Genomic DNA, 22,399 nt, shown 5'->3' on the forward strand with positions numbered 1-22,399 from the left:
ATCTGCATAGCTTAAGGTTTATCTCCTCCCGCACAAACCTACTCTAACATTACAGTCATCTTCAGAGGTTCTGCTTTGGTTGCCTCTGTCATTTGAGAGGCAGCTTAGTGTAGTGGTTAAGAGCAGCGAACTCTAAACTGGAGAACCAAGTCTGATTCACCACTCCTCCACATGCAGCCAGCTTGGCCTAGTCACAGTTCTCTTGGAACTGTTCTTAAAGAACAGTTCTCTTAGAGCTCTCCCAGCCCCACCTACCTCACAGGGTGTCTGTTGTATGGAGGGAAAGAGATAGGTGTTTGTAAGCTGCTTTGTGACTCCTTTGGGTGGCAACACAACAAAGGGCCATCTTGGCATCCAAACTGTGCAATTCCCTCTCCAGGGAAATTAGAATGTCCCCTTCTATTATTCTCTTCTGCCAGTAAGTGAATATGTTTCTGTTTTGTCCTGCTTGACCCTTCTCCTGGATTGTTACACTTGTTTTTACATATGTACTGTTTAAAAAGTTGACTGTAATGTCTTTCAACCTTTTGAGGGCCCTAGTTGTGCAGAAGGCAGTGCGTGGATGTTTTAATTAATAAAGAAAGATAGCAGTGTCAAAATGTAGTTTATAACTAGGGATGTACTGTTGCTCTACTGATCAGAACTCAGGGGATTATCTTGAGATGGGAAAAGAAATAAGGGAGGTGACCGAAGCAGAAAATGTTGTAATAATGAGTGACTCCAATTACCCTCGCATTAACAAAGAGACTATTTTCTTGGACACCATCAATAACTATGAAATAGCCATGGAGACAGTCATGGAGTTTCATGGTAAGTGGTACTGAGGATGTGATGTGTGATGGAAGCATTGTTGAACCACTAGAAAAAAGTGACCACAGAGCTATTAAATTTGACCTAAGTATATGAAAAATTGTCTCATAAAGTCCAACATGGCCACATGTGATTTTAGAAGAGGAAAAATAGATAAAAATAGATTAGTTAAAGGGAAAATGAAAGGAAGCAAAATCTCTTTCGGGATGCCTGAAAGATATTTAAATCTGTGGTAGTTGACAAAGAAGAAACTGAAATTGTTCAAAGTTTTCTATTCCTTAGCTCCATCATCAACCAAAAGGGAGACTGTAACCAAGAAATCAGTAGGAGACTGAGGCTTAGAAGGGCAGCAGTGAAGGAGCTAGAAAAGATTCTGAAGTATAGGGATGTATCAGTAGAGCTGTTCTGCCTGGCCTATGGTTGAGGCCAGGAAATAAGATCAACAGGTGCTCTCTCCCTTTTGCTACCTGGAAACCCATCTACCTAAACAAGAAAGCCTCTTCAGCATACTAGCACCCTCAGGATATAAATTTAACCACAAACAGGTGGCTTTACAATTTTTAAACCTAATTATTAATTATATATATATTTGTCTTAACCTGCATATGGTATATTGGATGTGTTAAAACTTGTAGTTACCTGCACATAGGGAAGTTACCTCACATAGGAAGGGTGGGTTATAAGAATAAAAAGATATGATTGTTGTTGTGGTGGTTGTGACCAAGATCAAGTTAATTCATTTTTTTGGGTGGGGGGATCATTTTGGCATGAAATTGGGGCCACTGTGGGTAGGAATGGAGTTGTGAGTTCCTGCATTGTGCAGGGGGTTGGACTAGATGATCCAACTCTATGATTCTGTGCCATAGTATTCACCATTAATATGTATAGTTGGAGCAGGATATTAAATCATAGGGTCAACGTAAGTCAGAGGTGACTTGATGGCACTAACTGAATGGAAAGAAACTAATCTAGTATCAGCATTTGTTTAGCAGAAGTTTAAAGGAAGTCATAAAAGGTAAGAAAGCTTCCCTTAACAAAACTGAGACGTTTCTACTTTTCTAAAATGGAGCATATGCTTGGGTAGAACAAATGCAAGTCTATGGTAAGGCAAGCAAAAGCAAGGATTTGAGGAGCACCTTTCTAAAAAAAGTTATCATAAATAAGAAGAATTTTCAATATTCATAGAAGTTGAAAAGAGACAACTGACAAAGAAAAGACAAGGAAATTGTGGTAAAACTATATGGACCAAGATGGTTATTATTAAATCCATTGGTTCAAAGGTAGACACAGACACCAGTAGCAATTTCAGCTCTTTATTAGAATCCCAGAATGGTACAAGTAGAACTGCGAGCTGAACGGAAAACCACCCAGAATACATAAATACACAGACAAACAATGGATCTTCCTACCAGTGTGTGCTATTGGTCAGTTTCAGTTTAATCTAACTGTGCAGTGCATTGGTCAATTACATTGTAAGCCCCAATCTTGCCTCGGACCTCAAGATTGGTCCTCCACAGGTCTACAGACACAAGTTATCGCCCGAGAACTACTAGGGTGTGTGTGCCAAATAGAAGAAAAGACGCTTTAGGGATGCGTTTTATAATCTGAAGGGTGAGCCAAGATTTGGTTGGACTTGGCAAAGCCACTCACCAAAGAATCTTGTGTAAATTTAGCAGAGGTGGGATAAGAATGCAGGTCCTTCTGTGGATTAACTAATAATAATTAAATGCCATCAAGTCTCAGCTGACATGTAGCATCCCGTCATGGGGTTTCAGGGTAAGAAAAGAGCAGAGATGGTTTGCTATTGCTTTCCTCTGCACAGCAACCCTGGTCAACCCTGGTCTCTCTTTCAAGTACTAACTATGGCCAACCCTGCTTAGCTTCCAAGCTCTCATGAGCTTGGACTACTCTGGGCAACTGATTAAACAAGAAGTGAATAGTAGAAATACAGGGGCAGTTTTTTACAACGAAGGATCTGCTCTGCACTGTTTAATTATTTGTTAATAAATGGTGTTGGATCCCACTAACATAAGGAGAAGGGCAATTTCTGTGGCCTCCTCCTAGCTGTAGATCCCACTCATGTCCCCAAGAAGCTGTGTTTCATGGAGATCATTGTGAGTTGCAGTGGGAGGGGAAAGGAAGTACAGTATGAGGAAAGGTTGGGGGAGCTTGGTCTGTTTAGCCCAAAGAAGAGACGACTGAGAGGGGATCTGATAACCATCTTCAAGTATTTAAAAGGGTGCCATGTGGAGGATGGAGCAGAGTTGTTTTCTCTTGCCCTGGAGGGATGGTCCAGATCCAGTGGGATGAAATTAATGCAAAAGAAATTTCCTCTAAACATCCGAAAGAAGTTCCTGACAGAGCGGTTTCTCAGTGGAACAGGTTTCCTCAGGAGGTGGTGGGTTCTCCATCTTTGGAAATTTTTAAACAGGCTAGATAGCCATCTGACAGCGAGGCTGATTCTGTGAAGGTTCAAGCGGATGGCAGGTTACAGTGGATGAGTGATAGGGTTGTGAGTGTCCTGCATAGTGCAGGGAGTTGGACTAGATGGCCCATGAGGTCCCTTCCAACTCTATTATTCTATGATTCTCATTCCATGAAAAATTTAATGTGGCTCCAATCCATGGTCTGGAATCGGGGTGAACACTGTACTGCTTAGGTTTGTGGATTAAACTAAGTTATTCGGAATAGTGGGATGCAATGAGGAGCTCCAGATTTGGTGCGTGGGCAATGGAGGCGCAACTGAGGTTCATTGCAAATTAATATAAAGCGATACACACAGGGAAGGGGAAAAAATCCAACTTTGTTGATGGAGTGCGAAGTGCTGTTGACTTCCCAGGAAATATAAGTTTGGGTTGCTACAGATAACTTAGTGAAAATGTTTTCTTAGTGTGCATCTTATTTAAAAAGGCAAATCCTAATGTTTGGAATGTTTAGGAAAGGGGATGAAATAAAATAACTTGTAGAACTGGCGACATTTGCAATATTGTGTAGAATTCTGTTTGCTCAGTTTCAAATAAGAGCTCATAGAGCTGGAAGGGGTGCAGACAAGGATAAGCAAAATGATCAACACAACAAGGAAAGCTAAAAGTTTGGGCCTTTTGAGTTTAGAAAAATACATGACTATGAAGTTTCTAAAGCTATGCATGGTGTGCATAAGCCTAGAAGGCAAGGGGATCCAGTGTATGTGTGGGATGGCAGATTCAGCACAGAGAAAAGAAAGACGCTTGAATAAAATATAATTAAGTTCTGATTTGTTGCACAAGAAGTATCAATCGACGTAAGCTCACATGGCTTTAAAATGGTAAGTTCAAAACCAGCTATTAGGGTGGCTTAATGGACCCTCAGTGTTGATCTAGCTTGATCTAGCAAAGCTCTTTCTATGTTCTTTAGGGACTGGCCACAGCTGCCCAATGAGCTTCATGGCGGAGCAGGGATTTGAATCTGTGTCTCTTAAGGAAGAGACTGATGCAATCTATCTTACTTCCCATTGCCTCCCATTGTATGACAAGAAATGTGAAAAAGAAGCGAGGTACCATTGCAGAGCATATCTCTCACAGCAAAATGAAATAGCATGCAGTCTTTTTAAAAAAAAGGCTAGTGAAAACAAGCACTCAGATGCATCCTTCTTCCACTTTAGAAAGTCTTTGTCTTGTCAGTGCTGTTGTCCCTTTCCAGATAATGTGAATGCACATTCTCTTAAACAACAAAGCAGTGCTGGTCTCTTGAGGTCTCAGTATACCACCTACTATAGTTATATTTGAGCAGCGCTTTGAAAAATTGCTAAATTGCACATGACAGAACATTGCTTTACTGTTAGAAGATTGAGTTGTATCTGTAACTACCTGAGTTGCCTTCAGTGGCCTATACCATCACATGGTGGCTGCAAAGCACTGGCTTCACGCAAGGGGTATGTGCGATCCTAGGTGACTCTAGGCAGAATCCACTGGAAGCATTCATGAGCAGGCTCCATTGGAATGCATGGTCCGTTACCTTTTATAAGAATTGCTAATTTGTTAAAAATCAGTTATGCTTTCTGTTCAGTTTGATGATTTACATCTCAGTCTTAAGCATAACAGGTTGGATCTGACTGATCATTCTTGGCTTGTGGAAATGGGGGATATTTTGGCCAGTTCCACTCTCCCACTGCAGACTTCTGATTTGCCTCTCATATTTGGGGGGGGGGGGGTCTCCTGCTCCCAGGAACAGCATTTGGGGACATAAGTGACCTGCAGAGATAGAGAGAGAGAGAGAGAGAGAGTTGAATTCTGCTTACAGAACTGTCTTCCATTAGTGGAAATGATCATGAGATATAATGCATTTATTTGAAAGTGATCCTTTCATTTAATTGCAAGTAGAATATATGTAACATTGTAACCTTAAAATTAGTCCCAAATTATTGCAAGTGTTTGGCTTCAGTCTCTTTTACTTAATTTTAGAACTTCTGTGCCCTCTCTGTGTTCAGAGAGGAATGCAATATAGAATAAGCAATAGAATTGTCTCAATACTATTTTGATAAGAAAAATGACCAGACAGCTCTCAGGCCTGTTTTAATTCTATGTAAATAACATTTTGGCCTAGCCAGGCCACTGGTTGTTCAACAGGTGACTCAGATGCAGATGTCTCATCCTGTTGACTTACCCTGTGTAATCTTCCTTGAATCTCAGTGAGAAAGGATGACTATGGATAAGGTCAATAAAATAAAATCCCTCAAAACTTTGTGACAGGTAATGTTCAGAAGATGCCGTCCGTTAGATTTCGAAGCATTTTTTGCATAAAGGGTGTGTGTGTGTGTGTGTTAAGAATTGTGGCTCTTGGTGTTGCTAACAGATGGATTTTAAAGACAGCACAAAAATGTTTATATAAAAACAGCTGCTTTTTAAAAGATAGCTGCAAAGGAATTTATCGAGCTGTTTCTGGAGTGGTGAGGCTTTACTAAAGTAATTTGAACCAAACTCACCCTGTGGTGAAGAATCTGTTTCTCAGGAATTATGGCCTCTCTACATGGCTGATTCACGTGGAATCCACAGGTTGGGTCTGGGGTCATGAGGGTTTTGAATTCCCATGCATGCAGTGCCCAATTTAAATTAGAGGCACAGCATTATATGGAAATGGGGCTTCATCCTCCCCCTGAAACACTGTGGGGGTTCTACCTGGCCTGTTGGTAAAAGCCTGTATAGCCCAGTTTATATGCAGGTTTCCACTGGGGGCTAGGTAGCACCTTCCAAAACTGTTTCAAGTTGGGAAAACAGTGAGCAGGAAGGGGAAGAAGCTGAATCCCCCTTCTCTATGATAGCCACAATCGCAATCTCAATTGGGTGTCATGCACATGGAAAGACAACAGGCAACACACATCTGACTTTTACACTGTTCCCCCCCCCACCCCAATCTGTGTATTCTGTAATATGTGAATCAAGTCTGTAGGGTGGGTAATTCCTGGGATGAACATATGAAGCTTTCTAAGACTAAGCAGGTCACTAGTCTCCCTAGTCCAGTGCTATCTAACTGGTACCAGCTGTCTAGGGCAGGGGTAGTAAAACTGCAGCCCTCCAGATGTCCATGGGAATTGTAGTCCATGGACATCTGGAGGGCCGCAGTTTGACTACCTCTGGTCTAGGGCCTCAAGCAGAGAAGGTTCTTACAGTACCATATTAAGAAGAGAACCTGGGATCCTCAGCACCCTTAATCATGGTCATTCCCATGATAGCATCTGCAGCTGTTGTTATAAAGTCACATGTCTGTTACATTTCAAGCCAGGACACTATAGGGAACTCAGCCCTGTTTACAGTTCTAAAATAAAATGCCCTTGCATTGAAATTAACCCAAAAGAAGAGTTGGTTTTATACTCCACTTTTCACTGCCCAAAGAAGTCGCAAAGCGGCTTACAATCTCCTTCCTCTCCCCACAACAGACACCCTGTGTGCTCTCAGAAGACTGCTTGGTCAGAACATCACTATCAGGGCTGTGACAAGCTCAAGGTTATCCAGCTGGCTGGATGGGGAAGAGCAGAGAATCAAACCCAGCTCACCAGATTAGAAGCCGCTGCCCGTAACCAATACACCATGCTGGCTTTCCCAAAACTAGTTACCTTTGAAACCGAGAAAGTATTTGCAAAGCTTTGCATACTCTGCATTTAATACCTATGTTATGAATCACAATAACAGCCCAGTATTTAAAAAGTATTATATTACTTGCGTAAATCACACTTGTTAACACTTGTTAATAAACTTCCTTATGGTACATAACCTGTACTATATGTGATAGATAGAGGGGCAAAGAGTAGTGTGGAGCCTAAGCCTTTCTCCCTGGCCACTGGGAAACCTATTTAGCCTCCCTTGTTTTTGAGACTTCATCAGGAATTGTCCCCATGCTTCAATACCTGTTTATGGAGTAGAAAATTGCATTATAAACAACACCTGCGATTGTCAGGATGTTGAATTGTGCATGCAATAACAAATTCCATGCTGTGAACACAGCTCTAAGTACTGCTCCTTCCTCACTAGTCCAATGTGAAAATAAAAGTTAATGCACATCCCCACCTTGATGTAGTGAGGATACTTACACTTAGTTGCACTCAGGAGGAAGTGATGGTGTAATTGCTATGCGTGAGTACAGCTTGCAGCTCAATCCCTGTTTATCATTCCAGTTCTCAAGCTTTTAGTGGTTTTGCAGTGGTTCAGTTAAGGTGGGCAGGAAAGGTCTTGCATTACCTTCACCTTGGAAGTGAAGCAAGGGGGGGGAGGGGGATGGCATTCTCAGAAAACCTGGAGAAAAGCAAACTGAGTGTGGTCCGAAGTCAAATCAGTGCAGAACAAAAAAAGAAAACATGACAGATATGCAGGAGGAAAGCAAGAGGAAGGACACCATGGTGAAAGCGAGGGAAAACACCAGTGCATTATAGGCCAATGATACAATATCAAAATTTCTGTTAATAGAAAGCAACTGTTGCTGACCACTTCATAGTTACACTTGCATGCTACAAAATGTGGAGTTTCTGTTTCAATGTCTGTTTTTTTCATACCTGCCTGACAGCAAAAACAAAGATACATGTGACAAGGTAACATTTGTAACACTCTTCCTCCCCCACTTGGGGTGTGTGCAGCACTGGATCATTTGCAAGTTTTCTTGCAGCTACAGCCCACTTTTGGATCACATCATTTCAGAACACGGCCATTCCATATCCATGGCCTCTTGTGTCCATACAGATTTCCATCCCTATGATTATAATTTTAAAATATTTATGTAATTGTGTGCTCTCCCCCCACTCTGTGATATGTTGATTTTGTGTGTGCATATGTACGTACGTGCATACCCATGGGTTAACAACAGTTTTCTAAATGCACTATTGAATGTGAACAGCCTGAGCCAGAAATATAATCACAGTTCTCCCTGGAGCTATGTTTTGACAAAACTATGCCAAAATTTCCAGCTTGCAATGTTTTTATCTGATAGCCACCAAAAGAAAAAGAAAGGTTTGTGTGAAATCAGTTATGTCAGCCCTCACAGTAGCTTACTAATTATAGTTTTAAGGTGTCCCATCATCATTCATGTTCCTGAGAGGGAATCCTGCTATAGGGTCCTCTTTATGTTGTTCCAATGAGATGTTGCTGAGAACTGATCCTTTGGATGCTGTATATCAGGGGTAGTCAACCTGTGGTCTTCCAGATGTTCATGGACTACAATTCCCATGAGCTCCTTCCAGCATTTGCTGGCAGGGGCTCATGGGAATTCTAGTCCATGAACATCTGGGGGACCACAGGTTGACTACCCCTGCTGTATATAAAGACCAGGTTTTACTGTGCAGGACTCCATAATTTATACTGTAGACTTTTGTGTGAATGGTAACAACAGATTGCTGTGTTTAATACTTTTGCTAAGACAGTCATGGTACGTTACAAAGTTCACCTTAAATTTGCTTTCCTCTGTCATCACATGGTGCTATAGCTCCTCCCAATTGCTAAAATGGGATCTTTTACTGGTTGTGTTACAGTTCTGTGCTGTGTGCATAGGCAAAGTGATGGATGGGAGGGCAGAGATGGAGGTGATAAGAAGCACAAAAGGTAATGGAACCGGGGAGGTCAGTGTCCATTTGGTGGAGAATACAGTGCAAAATGCCCACGTACCAGCAACAGCCTTCATCATACCAGGTAGGTGCTCAGCACTCTGAGGCCTAGCTACGGTTCTACATGCAGTGTTTTTTTAAATGTCTCCTGTTGCTGCCTGATACCCAGGCAAGCAGATCTGGATGTGAGATCACCAAGGAATACCAGGGTAACTATACACAGGCAGGCAATGGCAAACCTCTGAAGTCTCTTGCCTTGAAAATCCTATCAGGTTGCCATAAGTGAAATGTAACTTCATATTTTCAGTCAACTGACTCTGGAAAATTAGGAGTAAAGTAGAAAATTAAAACCTCAGCTAGAGTGGAAATATGCAAGGTGAAAGCTATGAAAGACAAATATTCTGAAGCACTGACAGACAACAGTCACGTCTGCACAGAGCTTTTTATCCACTCCCAGACCAAATAAATAACTCACGTCTACACTGATTTTGATTTCAATTTTGATTTGGGGGGCTTTAAATTTTCCCTCTGCAGCATGCATGATTGATCTGCAGTGACCCTAATTTTCTCCCAAGATATCCAGGAGAGGGTATAAGCCTCAGTATTTGAAAAACTGCTTTTTGCAAATTAACTTACATCTCTGTGCCTGCAACACTGATATGGCAAAGCAGTCTTCCCTGATTGACCAGGGCATCAGTTCAAAGACTTCCTGGTTCCCAGTTGTAAGGCTTCCCTCCCTGTTTTACAGTGACTGTGCTCCAAAAGCCCACACTTCTTTCAGAAGAGATTTGCCTCATTCTCTGAGAGGCCGATGCTGGCTCAGGAGTCAAAAGAGAAGAAATAAAGCACTAGTGCTGGCTGGACTTCATACTAAATTGTAGTTAGTGAACAATACTTGGCTAATGAGGCCACAATCTATTGCACAAATCACAGTTGAAACGAACCACAGTTTATTGTGGTGTCTGAGTGCAGCCAAAAAAAGCAGGGGATAGGTATCATGCCCCCATTGCCTGATCCACCTAATAGTGGTAATGCAACTATATAAAAACTATGTAAAAGTGTGGGAAGTCTTGACAGACTTTTAGACTAATTGCTGTTACCTGTAATGTTTATGCCAATAAAGGTATCCTGATCTGTTCTGATCTTCTGATCTACATGTAATCTGGCTCAATCTAACTGCCTTGCCTTTGGGACATGTAGAATATGCATGTCTGAATATAAACAAGTTGTCCTGCTTTTCTTTCTTTGCTAGCAAACACAACCACTGTAAACCTTCCTACAAGCACCTTAGAAATCCAGAGATTCCCTCGGGAACCCCAAAAAAACCTCGGGGCAGAGAGACAAAGAGAAGGCACAGGAAGTGAGCCAATCACTGCAACAGTCATTCCGCAAATCAGTGGAGTACAGACCTGCAACACTATCCGGGTTCTGGAGTGGAAAGACGGGGTAGCCACACTGCCTGGAAGCAATCTAAGGGTCAGTGGACAGCCTGCTTAGTACTGTTCTCGGTCATCTTTTGTGTGGCCTGAGGAGTTTTTGACTGTAATACTTGGCTAGTGACTAGCTCTGTGGCTCTTTTAAGGCAGGGCAAAATGTTGTCCACAGTGGGAGGACAAAGTCCTTGCCGGCCAAGGCCTTTGATGAGGATGTGTGGCCCCATCTAAAATGAAAATCAGCTTTGTAGAATATCCCTTCATTAAACCAGAACACTCGGTTAATTGACATGTTAAGTGGGTGGTAGGCCTGACATAAATAGCCCAGGCTAGCTTGATCTTGTCAGAATTGGGAAGCTAAGCAAGTTTGGCTCTAGTTAGTGTTTGGATGGACCCCACCAAGGAAGTCTAGGAAGAGGAAATCAATGGCAAACCACCTCTGTTCATCTCTTACCCTGAAACCCTCCAGAATTCGCTGGCAGGGGCTCATGGGAATTGTAGTCCATGGACATCTGGAGGGCCGCAGTTTGACTACCCCTGCTCCACAGAGTCAGCTATGACTGACAGCAAAATACCTGTAAGTGGTTGGTGGATACAAGCTTTCCCCTCTTGAGTCCATAAGTTTGGAGCCCCTCGCTGCTGCTTGGGTGGTGCAGAGAACTGAGTCAGCTGCAGCATCCTCTGCTAAGCAGGGAAAGGCAAAAAGCTTGCATTCTACCAGAGTTGTGAAGATGTTTGGAAGCACCATGGGCTAGGGAGGATCCTGGAGAGCAGTTCTTGCCTTGGCTGGCCCCAGACATGGCCTCCACTTTCTGCAAACCTGCCTCAGCCAAGAGTGGGGAAGGTAAGACATCCATGATACCAATGGCTTGGGTGTTCAGCAGTATTGAAAAATAGGTGGTGGAGGAAGAGGCTGTAGGCACAGTGGCCCCCTGTTCCATTGTATTCATAAAGGACATTGCCCTGAGTTCCTTGGGAGACAAGCAAGATACAAAAGCGATAACACCATCTTGTTACCATTCCAACACAATACAGCCATGCCCAAATGTGTTCCCCCCACCCCCACACTTGACTTCTAATCTCCTGCTCCTTTTCAATGCAGTTTCGAATAAATGAATATGGGACGCTAAAAGTGGTCAGTGCGGACAAGCTGTCACCTTTGGAGCCCCTCAAGGAATGCCATTTGGAAAGAGATGGGGATGTTGAAATGGCTCCTGCCAGCAAGGACAATCCCACTCTGGCTCAAGGTGAGGAGGCTTCACTGGCAGGTGTTCAGAGGATGGGGCTTCATATGAACTGCCAATGAAAAGTGCTTGCAGTCATGGATCTTTCCAACTCCCCTCTCACCCCTCAGTGATCTCCAAAAAGCTGACGCTTGGACTCTGGGGGGCTACATGTTCAAAATGCCACAGAACACAGTAGGAAGCTGTCAGTGGACAGAATTTGGCTGTGTTGCTTTCCTCCTGCTCCCTTGCATAGATGGAAATCTGCACCTATGGAAATTCTACTTGCAGAAGAGTGAGGAGGGATGGCATTTTTAAACCTGCCCCCGGTGTCCTGCTGCATTTGTTCATGGGACCCTTGAGCACTAGCTTTTTGGAGGTCTTAGGAGGCTTCCAGGAGAATGGAGAGGTGGGAAAGGTCCAGATCCTCAAGCAGATTTTCTCGTGCCATTTGTAGGATCCACACATGTGGGTGTGGGTGATTTCACTCAACTCTTTCTTTGTATGTACATGTGAGATAATTTGTTTCCTGCCTAGGCTAATATATTTCATTTTGCCCACATTCTGTGTTCTACTACAATACATTTGTCACCCAATTTAAAACATCTTAATTCATGTTTTGTCCAGTGAATTGATTAATTAATCAATAAAATCTGTACACAGATACGTAAGAGAGAAATATTAATTTGAAACTAACAAAGCATGCTTTTTATCTCTTAGATGAGGCATGCATGAGTTGTGGCAGGCATAATTTGTTAACCAGTTAATCTAGGATACCTTTTTAGTCCATTTCCCACTTATTTGATTAATCCACTAACCTTTGTAATTCTGCTTACAAGTACAAGCTAGACCCATAGATCAATGTGGATCTAAAATGAAATATCAATGTGGTATACTGGTTAGTGTCTTGCACCAGGGCCTGAGAGACCCAAGTAGAATCCCCACTGTGATATGGGAGTTAACTGGCTGACTTTGGGCCAGTATCCTCCTAACCTCCTCCTAACCTCCATACCTCACCATACTGGCATAAGGGCAAAATGGAGGGAGAGAAGAATAGTGGTAAAAGCAGCTTTAGGCCCCCACTGGGAAGACCAGCATGGTATAAATATCTAAATAATTAAATAAAAGCCAGTTTGGTGTAGTGGTTAGGAGTGCGGACTTCTAATTTGGCATGCCAGGTTCAATTTTGCACTCCCCCACATGCAACCAGCTGGGTGACCTTGGGTTCACCACAGCACTGATAAAACTGCTCTGACCGAGCATTGATATCAGGGCTCTCTCAGCCACACCCACCCCACAGGGTGTCTGTTGTGGGGAGAGGAATGGGGAGGCGACTGTAAGCCGCTTTGAGCCTCCTTTGGGTAGGGAAAAGCGGCATATAAGAACCAACTCTTCTTCTTCTTCAAAATGGCCTTAGCCATTTTGAACATGCTCTGCACTTGTGACTTGGTGGTTGTTTTGCTCTACCAGAATTGGAGCTGACCATAATAGGCTCCAGTCTTTATGGGGTTTGCTGTCAGGTAACCCATTTTAATTTGCTTCTCTTTCTGGTTCTCCAGACTTGGTCCTTCCAGAGCCATCCAAGCTTCCAGGTGTGGACAGCCTATGTCATTGCAGTACCTGTGGACGCAGAAATGTTTCTGGGCCAGCCCAGGAAGGCAGAGGGTTTTGCAGTGAAAACTGCTACCGACAATTCAAGGAAAGGTAATGCTTGAATGGTGAGCAGGAAGCAATGAGTCCAGGAACCATCTAAGGAAAAAGCTGTCTATGTGGTTATTTATAAGTGTGGCTCTTGTACTGGAAGCTCTCATCCTTTTGTGTGGTTTACAGAACTCGAAAGGATGTTTCCATTCTCTGGGTAGGTAGGGCTGCTTTACCAGCTATACCTGGTAAGACCCTTTCTGATTGACATTGGACTTCTTAAATATACAAATTAAGACTAGAGCAAGACAGACTAAAGAAAAGACCTACATCCACATAGCAGACTGAATAGATTGTATAATCATTTCCTCTCTCTTGGGAGACCATGGAATAGGGCTGCCAACAAGCCTGGAAAACAATTTTTGTGTCCATTTAACAGAGAATTAATAGGTGGAAATGGGCACTTGAAGCATTTCATATTGTGGAGGTAAACAGCATCACAACCCATTAAGCTGCTGTTAAACAGACAGGACATTATGCAAACCTACAATTCCCAGGATTCTTTGTACTCAAAGTACAATTCCCAGGATTCTTTGAAAGAAGCCAGTTTATACAGGAAAATGGCTTTCAGTTTGCAGAGTAAATCAGTTTCATGATTTTAGCACGTCAGAATGGCCAGGATCACAGATTTTGCAGTGCTCTCCATAGATGCCCACAGAATTCATGCATCAGAGTTGTGCATCTGAAATATCGGGTAATTTACACTTTAGAAGTTTCTTCCCCAGGTCTACACTTGCCTCTTTAAGATGCATTTTTGTAATCTTGTAATGCTGTGAATATAGTATCAGAATGAACCCTGTGGCCTTGAGTGGGACCAGCTTTTGGCCAGGAAAATGTAGGGCAGAGGTGCTATTGTCCCTGGGCTCATAGATCTTTTCCAATCTGCTGACCAGATTAGCTATAGAAAGGCTTGGCGTCTAGACAAGACATCCCGGACATCACCACAACCTCTTCCTGTACTGTTCTGCATCAGCAGACAATGGATGAGGTATTCCGAAGCTTGTGTAAATGTTAACACAATATGGGCCTCTTAAATATTTATCGTCTCTGTGGTCTAGCCATCTTCCAAGAAGCATAGGGTGGAATACATAGAGTTATCTTGTCTTATGATTGCAACAGTTTGATGGTTAGAATAGGGTTGCTCCCACTTAGTGTCCCCATGACAGTTTTCCTTGCTACAGCCTCCCCCCACACCCACACATACACACCCACTTTGATTTCCTCCTTGTTCCTGGAGAGCTTGGGGAGGGGGGCTTTTAAAAAAAATGGCTAGATTGCTATTGTATTATAAAGGCATATTGCCATGATCTGCTAGCTGCCTGGAACTCCTACCTTTAATTTTTTTTTAAGTCTCTAGCCCCTTTTGTTGCAGAGAGGAGGCTGGGACAAAGGAAAAGCTGCTGACTTTAAAAAATGCACACATTTCCTTTCCGTATGGTGTACACAGATGCTCTCATGGCAATCCTTACAAAAAGCAAACGCTGGCAGGGGCTTATGGGAACTGTAGTCCATGAACATCTGGAGGACCACAGGTTGACTACCCCTGCTCTAGAGCTGCTGTCCTTTGGATGCCAGACTGGAGCAAATTCTCTGTGTGGAAGCATCCTTGGATGAGAGTGGGTGACCTGCCTGAGGCCACGGTGTGAGTGCCACAGCTAAAAGGGAATTGGAACCCATGTCCTTCCAGTCTGGTCTCGTGCTCTTCACTATCCTGCTGAATCTGTCATGCAAACAGGCCATTCCTCCTTATGAAGGCGATTACAGCAAGGCCTCTGTTCCCATTGCATTCCTACAGCAATCACAGTGTGGTTGCAGGAACTGGGGTTAGTACTGAGTAGGAAACAGTTCCTGTTGCTTAGAAAATATTGTCAGTAGTCAGTGCATGCCCCAAATCCCTTGCATTGCAGGTCTGTCATTGTTGAGAACTCTGCTGGCAGCACCAATTCTGCTGAAAGTCTCAAGCCGGTGAAGAAGTGGAAACGGAAAGATTATCAGAGCCCTTCTGAAGAAGAAGAAGAGGAGGAGGAGTCTGAACAAACGGTATGATTGGGTGGTCTTCTCCACAGTCTCTCCTTCATGCCCACATTTCCTCCTTAGATCAGCCAGGAAACAAGCATTTTGGGAAGTAGATTCTTTTGGGGTGAGCTTGGAGAGAGGTGCAGCTTAGAGATTGCAAAGATGGGACAATCACACGTACATGTGGAAGGGCATCAGACCACACTCTGTGGTTTCTCCAAAGCACTTCTGCATGCTGAACATCCCTGCACGCTAGCTCTGCATGCAAAATGCTCAAATCCCTTTGCTTGATAAAAATGGTAACTGGCCAACTGAAATTAATACTCGGTGTTATTAATGAACAGTGCTAATTAGCAATTAGTAGTGTGTGTGTCCTTATTACAAAGAATAACAAAGCAGTTTAATATGTGTTTCTTAAAACTGTTGTACCATTTTGTGGTTTCATCTTAAATAGATCCAAGAATAGGCCATTAAACTTGGTGGCCTTTTCACTTCTTAAATCTCTCTGCCGCCCCTCCTGCCACTGATACATTCATTTATTTAGCAAACTTCTAAACTTCCTTTTGACAAACAAGATCTCCTTTAAGTTCCTGTGTAGGTTCTTGCTAGTTGATGATGAACAGATGCTTGTAAAGCGAATAACCAATAAGGCTATAAAAATCCATAGCTGAAGCCACAATGACCCACAAGGTAAGGGCTTCAAAAACATTGCATCTTGCCCCTCTCACAGTACATGGGTGCCTAACTCGCTGTCAAACAGGACAGGTGTTCTTACCTTAACAGCACCCTGCTGCTCTGTTCAGGTGTAGATGAAAGGTGCAAAGCTGGAGAAAGGGGCCAATTGGGTCCATTTCCACTGGAGAAAACAGTGCAGGAGGGAAGCCAGAAGCCCCTCCTTCCTCCTCAGAGGACTCTGAGGCCCAGTGGAGGAATAAACATGGCTTGCCGTTGCCTGCCTCTGTTTAGCAACCAGAGTGGGCTAGCCTGTGCTATCCAGGACAGGGCTGCAAAGGTATCCATATTAGAAAAACAAAGTAAGATTTCAGTGCTGCCTCATCACAAGGAAACAGTGTGATGTCGCATCCCAGAGCATTTGTTGCTCTGCAAAGTCAGGGAGGGCAAATCAACTGGGTAATTATTCAGAGTACAATTTTTGTCTATATGACCTAGGAAGTAAAGCAGGAGGAGGCAAATGGCTCTGGAGGAGAACCCCCTGCTAGCAACATTGGGAATGAAGAATGGAGCACAAGTCAGCTGAGTAAGCATGGAGCGTGGCTCACTTGCCTGAGCCATCCGACTTTTCTCTAGGGCTGCTTCCAAACAGGGATTTTTCAGAAGGCAGGAGGACCTGGCATTAAAGGGGAATGGTCCCATGACATCGTGCTCATTCTGAACAGGGGACACTGTATTCCTGGGGATGTCTCCTTCTCTTTAAGACTCAAACTGAGGGGTGGCTTTATGGTGCAATATCAGAAATGATTTTTTTTAATACTGCATGTAGCACATGCTAGCGGCCCCATGGTTCTAGAGGTCCCGCAGTACTGTATGGTTAGGGGACCTTCACACTATGATCATTAGGGGGTCTTCATACGTAGGTGGCTTGTGGACCACAAGAACAAAAAAAAAGAGTGATATGCATGCTCTATTAGTAACTGAGCATACACATCGTTCATTGAGCATGCACACAAACCACAAGCTGCATAAGTGGGAAGGTCCCCTGAAATATCAGGGCACTGTGCTTTCAGGTCTCACCAAGGTTCAAGAAATGTTTTCAGCACAGTGAAGCTGTCAGTTGCTTCCGAAGTTCCACTATTCCTGGGAGTCGCCCCCCCCCCCCCAGTTACTTGTGCAGCACAAGGGACAGTGCCCAGTGTGCTCTGCTAAGGCCAAACGGATCCTTAAATGGACTCTGGTGCTAACGGTCATGCAAATCCTTAAACCAGGCGGGTGGAATATCTGCCTAGTGTGGGAGCAGACCTTTGCTGCATTCCACTCCCTGCCAAGGATTTGCTGTAGCATTACAGTGCAGCTGGATGGTGAAAGGAAACTGAAGTGGGGGTGGGGGGTGGGGGTTGTTCCATGCAATCAATCACCCTCATGGCCTCAGTTTCGCACAAGTGCAACTTTGGGTTGAGGAAAGGAGCTTGTGGGAGGACAGCAGCAAACAGCGGTGTAGGAATGGGGAAGTGGTGTGGGCATCCTTTTCCCTTGTTCCTGTGCTGCTACTCATAGAAGCTGCTGTCATTCATAGCAAGGTGATGTATTGTCATTGCCCCCTGTCTGGAAGAACCCTTGATGAAGCTGACTGTTTGGCTAAAGAGAAGGTGGTGTTTTGTTCAGACCTGCTTGTTGGATAACATTGCCAGCTGGCCAGGAAAAAAAACATCCTTTCCCATTAACAGAGGTTTAATGTGCAGCAATGCATAACAGCAGCTTTCTATGACATGAAACTAAATCACATCACCTGAGAACTCGTGCAGGTCCAAGTATTAAAAGGACAGCTAGAGGGTTTGCTTTAGAAATCGGAAGCCCTACTTCTGGATGGTGTGGGCTGAGCTGTATGGTGTGTTTGGCTAAAGGTTCATGTTTTCCAAAACCTTCTCCCATATAACGAAGTATGTAAATGCCAGCAACATGGTTCTTGGGACAGTTCAGAAGGGACTTTAAAACAAAGCTGTTCTGCCAGGTCTGTTGATGATAGAAATGACACCGAAGTTCTGGCCTCCCTGCACATAATATTAGACAAGCTTTCACCATACTTGAACTGCACCACTGGGAAATTAAGGTGGTTTTAAATTAACCTGATTATAGAGAGTTTTTATTAAATGAATGTTTTAATGTGACAATTATTATTCACTGTTTTTATATATGTTGTTACCAACCTTGAGCCTTTGGGGAAGTGCATGTTAAAATGTTGTTGTTGTTGTTGTTGTTGTTGTTGTTGTTGTTGTTATTGTTATTGTTATTGTTATTGTTATTGTTATTATTATTTTGTGAGGTCTTTGTCCTGCTGTTCTGAATTTCAGGTGAGGAAAAGACAGATGGTTGGTCTTGGGCATCCTACCTGGAAGAACAGAAAGCCAACAGTGCCCCTTTAAATCTATTTCAGGAAGTAAGTAACAAGGTTCATTCATGCTACACTCTTGGTGGTGACCCAGTAGGGTTTTCAAGGCAAGAGAGTAATTTGCTATTGCCTGCCTTTGCATAGCAACCCTGGACTCCCTTGGTGGTCTAACCATGACCAACCCTCTTAGCTTCTGAGGTCAAACTGGCCCATCCTGATTAGGGTGTAGAGGGGCACTTCACTGCCTGGTCCAAAGTAACATGAACCAGATATCAGTCAAGAACAAGTGTGGACAATGTTGTTTAGAATGCATCAGAAGGAATGGCTGACTCACTAACAATCTCCTCTCCACCCTAGGTAGATGCATAATTTAGAACAATAGGGTCCCCAGGAATCTACCAGCTAATCCCATCAAGCTCCATTCTTACTTCCCCACACCCATTTATCCTAATTAGGCAATACTTAACACTGTTCTCCAAATCTGGTAGCATTCCTTAATAATTAAAGGGTCATCATGATCCATTTTCACCTATAGGTCAAGTCCCAGTAAATGTGTTATGCTTCTCCTGGGTCATTGCTCAACCCCAGAAATGCCATCAAGTTATTGTTCTTGGGGGCTAGTACATCAAACTACTCCTGGCAGCATTTTGACTATAGCTTGCAGCATTATCTGTCATTTTTATTCATGGAAAGCATAGCACAACTTTAACAATTTTCTACTAATTTAAATTATATCAAAAATTTAAGATTCTTTTCTGTCTTTTGTGCCAGTCAGAGGAAATTCTTAGGTGAATATGTAGCAAAGGTTTAGATCTGCCTTTGTGGCCGTTCTGCCAGGATTCACCCTCTAAGCCCAAAGCCTCGCTAGAAGTTCCGGGCAAAGTGTGGGGGAATGGAAAGAACTTGATTTGTAAGCAAACATAATATGAGAGAATATTCATTGCTGATAGGACACAGAAATTAAGTTGGGCCTCCTTTATGATGTCCGTGCTTTTTGGATGTCAGATGAATTTGTTTATTTTATGCTGAAGAGGATTTGCTCTGAGAACATGGGAAGACTCATCTTCCATCAAGAGGAGCTTTGACGTTATCTTTGCTCCTTCCATCCTCATTGCACTGTTGCTAATTGAACTGATTAGGCATGGGGTTGGGTCCAGTGAGGCTTGATGCTAGTGAAAAAGGGTGGTGGGTTTCGTTTTGTCTACTAAAAGACTATCCTAAGGATCATGGGATGATATGAACAAAAAGCTGTCTAGGATGGAGGCTGTTTTCTTAAAACTCCAACCTCAGTATATATTTGTTTTGGGACTTTCAACTTTATATGTTTTATTGCATTCTTTTGTTTTGAATTCTTTTGTTTGTTTATTACGTGCTATCAATTAAATTGTTACAGTTCCCATTTCCATTTTTCTTAATGCACTTTCTGGCCTTCCTGGTGGTGGGAGGCAGCATGGGAGAGGCAATCTGGAAAAAAAAATGTCAAGGAGATAATTTAACCCTTTTTAGAACTGCATGCTTAACAATGTCTTAATGCTTGGCTTGGGACAGCACACTTTGGGTTAATTCTGACTTTTATTGCGTAGAGCAGCCTTTTTCAACCTTTTGATCATGGAGGTGCCCCTGAAATAAGTGTTCAAACTTTTAGGAGCCCTGGAAGTGATGTCAGTTGGCAACGCCCCCTGCCACACCCCCAGAAGTGACATCACTACCCGCTCTCTTAGCCCTCCTTTTGCTTCTTCCCCCTGTCTTTGTTTCTACTATAGTGGCTCTGCCTCATGTAGGCCAGAAACAAGAGTAAGAGCTGAGAATACAGCCTGGACCACCACCATGCCACTGCAGAGCTCCTGTGAATCCCCTTCAGAACTCCCACAGACCCCCAGGGGTCCACTACCCCTGGCTGGGAATCCATGGCCTAGAGACTAGTCCCTGGGGTAGTTCTGTGACTGTTGTAAAGATTTGAATATATTTTACAAAATTAGAGATAATTTACACACATGAATATCATTCTTCAAAGGAAAAAAGAATAAAGCGAGGGAAGAGGTTTACATATAAAAAAACACACACAAAGAAATTCCTGACAGAGTGGTTCCTCAGTTGAAGAGGCTTCCTCAGGAGCTGGTGGGTTCTCCTTGTTTGGAAGTTCTTAAGCAGAGGCTGGATAATCATCTGACAGAAATGCTGGCTTTATGAACATAGGCAGATTGTGAGCGGGTGGGCAGGAAGGGATGTGCCAGTGTTTGTCTCTTGTGGCCCTTCCTTGCATACCCAGGGAATTGCTGATGGCCCCTGTGGGATGGTAGGTGAATTTTCCCCAGGCCAGGCTGAATTCTGGAGATTTTATTTTTAGGGGAAGGTCACTTGGGCATGAAATTATGGTCACTGTGGGCAGGCAGGTAATTGTGAGTTCCAGTATTGTGCAGGGGGTTGGACTAGATGACCCTGGAGATGCCTTCCAACTCTATGGTTCTATAAAGCTTGCAAGACCTGAACAAGCCTGTTAGTGACTGACATTTTGGTGACAATTGATAGGGTGGCCATATGTTATTTTGGTATTTTGAAGGCCTGAAACATGACATTAAATAAAATGAGGTGGAAAGGTACCCCTTTTGGATGGCAGATAATTCTATGTTTTAGCAATTGATTTGTTATTTTCTTTCAGCATCAGTTGGTCAGCCAGCACAAGAGCGGCTTCCAGGTGGGGATGAAGCTTGAGGGGATTGACCCCCAGCACCCTTCCATGTACTTCATTCTTACAGTGGCTGAGGTGAGATGACCTTCCTCCTCCTCTGCATCCTGCTGATTATCAGCTGTTGAATACCAAAACTGCTTTTTTCTGTTGACTGGCTTTGTGCCTTCCTCAAACTCTATTGTTTCATTGGGATAAAGAAGTGCCCCCCCCCTCCCATGGGACCTGAGAATATGACACCCAGTGATAAATTTCCTGGTACCCTCATTCGACTTGGAGCACTCAGAGTGTGTTTCCACAGAATACTGTTTAGTCTGCAAAACGACCCTTGTGGAGTGTTGTTCGTGTGGGACACATCGCACAAGGGACCTGGTCTCATATTAAATGTACACTCTTGCCTTCCTTAGTTGTACCTTCGGATTTAAACATAGGTGGCCTGTTAACGTTTTGACAAATCTGCCTCCTACTGGCCAGAGAGTGAACTGTCCAGTAAGATAGGATAATTATCCTGGAAGGTTAGTAGCAGGAAAATTCACAAAGGATACTCCCTTCTCTTGGTTTTCCGATATGCAGGTATGTGGTTACCGGATGCGCCTTCACTTTGATGGCTACTCTGAATGTCATGATTTCTGGCTGAATGCCAACTCCCCTAACATTCATCCAGCTGGTTGGTTTGAGAAAACGGGGCACAAGCTCCAGCCACCCAAAGGTAGGTGGATTGGCACCATGTTTATTCCAGCATCGCTCAAGGAGCAGGTTTGGTTTGGGGTCAAGAGTAAACTAACACTTCTGGTAAAGGACAGAGGTGTATATGTTAAATTCTCATTGGCCCCAACCAAATGCCTGGTGGAAGAGCTCCATTTTGCAGGCCCTGTGGAACTGAGCCAGTTCCAGCAGGACCGTCAGCTCTTCTGAGAGCTCATTCCATCAGGTAGGTCCTGGTCCTGGTTGAGGCCAGACATACCTCTCAAGAGCCAGAGATCACCAGCCTGTTGGAACTGGCAGAGCAGACCACTCTTCAGGGGCATGGTCAGTCAGGCAGACCCTCAGATACACCAGACTCAGACCCCAAAAAGCCTTGAAGGTTAATACCAAAATCTTGATCCTAGTCTGGATTACCTCTAGGAGCTGGTGCAGCTGTTTAAGAACTGGTCAAATATGGCCCCTCCAAGGTGTTCTCGTGAAGACCTATGTCACCGCATTCTGGGCCAGTTGCAGTTTCTGGATTGGGCAGGGGCAGGCCTGCGTAGGGTGTTCCTTTGGGGGTTGGGTTGCTCTGGGACTGAGTCAGGAGACGGGAACCCTGACATGCAGAGGACTGCACTGTTGGTGTCACAAGCAGTGTTAGTTTCATATGCTTCAAGGGGGTGTATGTGTTTAAGAAACCAGAGAGAGAACCTCAAA

At 43.6% G+C, this 22,399-nt stretch overlaps 1 protein-coding gene across 3 annotated transcripts in view; it reads left to right on the forward strand.

The window, feature by feature from the left end:
* L3MBTL1 (L3MBTL histone methyl-lysine binding protein 1) overlaps positions 1-22,399 on the forward strand; it is a 46,761-nt gene that overhangs the window by 4,062 nt on the left and 20,300 nt on the right. For all 3 annotated transcript variants that reach the window (XR_013230562.1, XM_077335374.1, XM_077335375.1), the window contains exons 2-10: positions 8,801-8,957; positions 10,125-10,348; positions 11,408-11,552; positions 13,088-13,232; positions 15,137-15,269; positions 16,416-16,503; positions 18,272-18,357; positions 20,969-21,073; positions 21,569-21,704. Coding sequence is in view for 2 of the 3 variants with exons in the window: in XM_077335374.1 (XP_077191489.1) it covers positions 8,828-8,957; positions 10,125-10,348; positions 11,408-11,552; positions 13,088-13,232; positions 15,137-15,269; positions 16,416-16,503; positions 18,272-18,357; positions 20,969-21,073; positions 21,569-21,704 (1,192 nt within the window). In the remaining variant the exon portion in view is untranslated. The remainder of the gene's footprint in view (positions 1-8,800; positions 8,958-10,124; positions 10,349-11,407; positions 11,553-13,087; positions 13,233-15,136; positions 15,270-16,415; positions 16,504-18,271; positions 18,358-20,968; positions 21,074-21,568; positions 21,705-22,399) is intronic.

This window comes from Paroedura picta, chromosome 4 (assembly GCF_049243985.1).
Source record: "Paroedura picta isolate Pp20150507F chromosome 4, Ppicta_v3.0, whole genome shotgun sequence".
NCBI lineage: Eukaryota > Metazoa > Chordata > Lepidosauria > Squamata > Gekkonidae > Paroedura > Paroedura picta.